At 38.5% G+C, this 5,000-nt stretch overlaps 1 protein-coding gene across 6 annotated transcripts in view; it reads left to right on the plus strand.

Moving 5' to 3' along the window:
* The window catches only part of LOC123513665 (QRFP-like peptide receptor), a 171,508-nt gene that overhangs the window by 136,602 nt on the left and 29,906 nt on the right, over positions 1-5,000 (plus strand). For all 6 annotated transcript variants that reach the window (XM_045270983.1, XM_045270985.1, XM_045270981.1 and 3 more), the window contains one exon: positions 3,235-3,469. In XM_045270983.1, the coding sequence (XP_045126918.1) occupies positions 3,235-3,469 (235 nt within the window). The remainder of the gene's footprint in view (positions 1-3,234; positions 3,470-5,000) is intronic.

The raw sequence follows: 5,000 nt of genomic DNA on the forward strand, positions 1-5,000 counted from the left end.
CTTACACACACACACACACACACACACACACACACACACACACACACACACACACACACACACACACACACACACACACACACAGAGGGAAAGAACGAAGAGCGGTATTAGTTTTACTGCCTGAGAGAGAGAGAGAGAGAGAGAGAGAGAGAGAGAGAGAGAGAGAGAGAGAGAGAGAGGTTGTAAGATAATAGTGAAAAAGAGGGCGTGTCAGTGAGCATGATGAGTGACTTCCTTACCACACCGAGAGAGAGAGAGAGAGAGAGAGAGAGAGAGAGAGAGAGAGAGAGAGACAGACTGACATTCAAACAAACAGACCTAGAGATACAAACACACACACACACACACACACACACACACACACACACACACACACACACACACACACACACACACACACACGGTAGCAAGCTCACGTTACTGAATGAATGCACTCTTTAAAGACTTCCTTCCCTCACAAGTTCTGTCAACAATATCCGTTTAATTGCTTCGAAATTCGCTACTACGTCAATTTCTGTCCTGCTCCCCGTTTTCAGATTTATAACAGAGCGCTCAGGGAAAAATTGGATAGATTACACTGGACTTACTAGAGAGAGAGAGAGAGAGAGAGAGAGAGAGAGAGAGAGAGTAATTATGATAGGTTTTTTTTCTGTGTGTGAGAATAGAATGGGAAGGATAGAAGGATGAAGAGAAGGAGACGGAGGATTGAGAAGAGCAAATAACCGTGGATAGATATATAGATAGATAGATAAATAGATAGATAGACAGACAGACAGGCAGACAGAAAGGTAAACAAAGGTATAAAGATAGACGGATAAACATGAAAAAAAAAACAAAGCATAAAAGACAAAAGAAGTAAAACGCACCAAAGATATCAATTAAAAGGAAGACAAAATGAAAAGAATAGATGAAAGAAAATATAAAGAGGAAATTCCCACACCACTTAAGTAAAACAATGCCCTCCCACACACACTCTCCCTCTCCCTCTCCCTCGCCTCCTCTTCTCTCTCTCTCTCTCTCTCTCTCTCTCTCTCTCTCTCTCTCTCTCTCTCTCTCTCTCTCTCTCTCTCTCTCTCTCTCTCTCTCTCACAATCCTTCTCATTCACACAAGTAGTCTATTAACACCTCTCCCCTCACACAGGTAATTAAGGCTCCCTCCCTACAGGTATTGTAATTAACACCTTATTTCCAGGCAGGTATGTTAATTAAGACCTCATTAACACCCTTTCATTCATTTAAACACCTGGTCTTCTCTAATACTTGTTTTTTTCTATACTTCTTAACTTCTCACCTGTCCAGACAGATAATTAAACACCTTATTTTTTTATCCAGAGACACGTTAACATCTTATATTTTGTCTTCGTACATTCAAACGCTCTTAAAAACCTCGTTATCTAAATTTATATGAGTTTTTTTTTTTTTTTTTTGTATTTTTACGGTTCTAGAGGCAGAGTGACATGATTTCTACATTATTAATTGGAGAAACACTCCTGAAAACCCCGTTATCTAAATTTACACGAGTTTTTAAAGTGTTTTTATGGTCCTAGAGGCAGACTGACAAGATTTCTACACTATTAACTGGAGAAACACTCTTGAAAACCCCGTTACCTAAATTTACACGAGTTTTCTAAGATTTTTTACGGTTCTAGAGGCAGTGACAAGATTTTTACATTATCAACTGGAGAAACACTCTTAAAGATCTTGTTATCTAAATTTACATGAATTTTTTAAGATGTTTTTACGGTTCTAGAGGCAGAGTGACAAAATGTTTACATTATTAACTGAAGAAACACTCTTGTAATCCTGTTTGAAAGGCATTTAACATCTTATAATCCTCCTTGAAAGGGATCTAGCACCTTAAATTCCCTTATACTTACAAACTTAAATATACTAAACCATGAGAGAAAGAAAAAAAAAAAAAAACAAGAAAACTACTTTATATTACATTACTTATACTTGTAAACACCTTATATAACCCAAATCAAAGGAATCCAACACTTTATACATAACCCAATTGATGCTCAAACACTTAATTTCTCTCATAATGCACTAAGAAGAAAAAGAACAAAGAGAAGAAAATCACCTTATATTACCTTACTTACAACTTATTAAACCTTTATCTACCTTAACAAATCCTATGACACACTCAAACACCTTACAAAACTCAAGTCAAAGGAATCCAACACTTTGTACATATCCCAACAAATGCTCGAACACTTTATTGCTAATCCTTATCTTCTTTCCTGACGCATTGAGAAGAAAAAGAAGAAAAGGAAGAAAATCACCTAATCTTACATTATAATCGCAAATTTACATTTACTAGACTCATATCTACTTTTAAAACCCTTATGAAACTAAATAAAAGGAATCCAACTCTCTTATAACCCCTCACCTGATCTTTCTAAAACCCTTATCTGCCTAGAAAAAAGAAAAGAAAAATAGACCACAAACACCTTATGAAACCCAGATGAAAGGAATCTAATAGCTTTGACCTGATCGTACTAAATATTGATCTAATTAAGAAAAGAAAAAATAATAAGACACACAAACACCCTTCAAACCCGAATAAAAGAAATCCAACACCCTTATAACTCGTATTCGGAAATGCTTTGCTCTCTCACCACTATTTTCCAAAGCCACAAAGATGACTAGCTGTGTTTTCATAAGTGTTTCTCCAATTGTGTAGAAATCTTGGCACTTTGCCTCTAGAACCGTAAAAACGTGTTAAAAACTCGTGAAAAATTTATATAACTGGGTTTTCAAGAGTGTTTCTTAAGTTAATAATGTAAGAATTTTGTCACTCTGCCTCTAGAACCGTGAAAACATCTTAAAAACTCATGTAAATTTAGGTTTTTAAGAGTGTTTCTCCAGTTGATAATGTAAAAATCTTGTCACTGCCTCTAGAACCGTAAAAACATTTTAGAAAACTCATGCAAATTTAGGTAACGGGATTTTCAAGAATGTTTCTCCAGTTAATAGTGTAGAAATCTTGTCACTCTGCCTCTAGGACCATAAAAACATCTTAAAAAAACTCATGTAAATATAGATAACAAGGTTTTTAAGAATGTTTCTTCAGTTAGTAATGTAGAAATCTTGTCACTCTGCCTCTAGGACCGCAAAAGCACCTTAGAAAACTCGTATCAATTCAAATAAAGCCTTTTTGAAATAGTGAAGGTGAAGCGCAGAAAAAATTGAGAACACGAGACTAATTCCCACCTTTCTTCCTTTCAACAGGTGGCAACGTACTTGATCGTGTTCCTGGTGTCTTTAGTGGGTAACCTGCTGGTGATGCTCGTGGTGTGCTACAATAGACACATGCGTTCGTCCACCAATCAGTACCTGGTGAACCTGGCTGCTGCTGACCTGCTGGTGACGCTGGTGTGCATGTGGGTGCATATCGTGAGGCATCTGTCATACCCACACTACGTCCTGCCGGCCTATGTGTGTAAACTGGATGGATTTGTGCAGAGTAAGTGTTCAGGTGTGTTTGTTTGGGGTGGTGTGTGTGTGTGTGTGTGTGTGTGTGTGTGTGTGTGTGTGTGAACAGAATAGAATATAATACAATACATTTACACACACACACACACACACACACACACACAAGTGTGTGTGTGTGTGTGTGTGTGTGTGTGTGTGTGTGTGTGTGTGTGTGTTGTTGTTGGGATGTTTAGTGCATGATGTTCTGCTTTTATTTATTTATTTGTGTGTTTTTTTATTTGTCAGAATTGATAAATTTACTATGCTATTCGTTAAGTTTATGAAGTATACTTTGCGGACACACACACACACACACACACACACACACCAGTGAAGGAAGTGTGTGTGTGTGTGTGTGTGTGTGTGTTCACTGTTTGATCTGCTGCAGTCTCTGACGAGACAGCCAGACGTTACACACACACTCATTATTTCCGATCTTGGGATAGGCCTGAGACCAGGCACACACACACACAGTGATTTACATCCCGTACTACTCACTGCTAGGTGAACAGCACCTACACGTGAAAGGAGACACACCCAAATATCTCCACCCGGCCGGGGAATGTGTGTGTGTGTGTGTGTGTGTGTGTGTGTGTGTGTGTGTGTTTAGCCTGCTACAAGAACGTGATTGTGGTATTGTGGTGGTGGTTTTAGTAGTGGTGGTGATGTTGGTGGTAGTGGTGATGGCGCTAATGCAAGAGTGGAGTGGCTGTGTTGATCATGGTAATGGGTGGTGGTGGTGGTGGTGGTGGTGGTGGTGGTGGATTAAACACACATTTATCAAGTAAGGAGTGAATGCATAAATGTTTTGGTAATTAAGGTAGTTGCTCTTTATAGACTCTCTCTCTCTCTCTCTCTCTCTCTCTCTCTCTCTCTCTCTCTCTCTCTCTCTCTCTCTCTCTCTCTCTCTCTCAATATGATTAATGAATAATACGTACATGATTTTTTTCCGTGTTACGTAAATCCTCCTCCTCCTCCTCCTCCTCCTCCTCCTCCTCCTCCTCCTTCTTCTATTAAAGACGAAAAAAGATAATTTTATCACTTATGCGGACACAAGAGACACAAAGAAGAGAAGGAACGGAGAAGAAAATGTAGAGAGAGAGAGAGAGAGAGAGAGAGAGAGAGAGAGAGAGAGAGAGTTGCTGTGTTAAAAATTTCTCCCACGCAAATTACTTCGTGCGTAAGGTGAGGTGTGAAGAGCAGGATAAGGAGGAGAAAGAGGAAGAGAAAGAAGAAGAAGAAGAAGAAGAAGAAGAAGAAGAAGAAGAAGAAGAAAGAAAGAAGAAGATTGAAGTGTGAAAAATTACAGGAAAGAACAAGAAGTTACTAATTGGCCTAGAAAAGTATATAATCGTTATCAACAATACTTTCCTGCTATTATTTTTTTTTTTGTTATTTTCATTATCACTTATATTTCTTTGATCTATTTTTACCATCATCATTTTCTTCATAGCCGTGACCTTTTCGATGATGAGTCACGGCACAGGGAAGGCGAGGATGTCCAGGCGTGACTCACTGCCAAT

Source organism: Portunus trituberculatus, chromosome 36 (assembly GCF_017591435.1).
Source record: "Portunus trituberculatus isolate SZX2019 chromosome 36, ASM1759143v1, whole genome shotgun sequence".
In the NCBI taxonomy this organism is placed as follows: Eukaryota; Metazoa; Arthropoda; class Malacostraca; order Decapoda; family Portunidae; genus Portunus; species Portunus trituberculatus.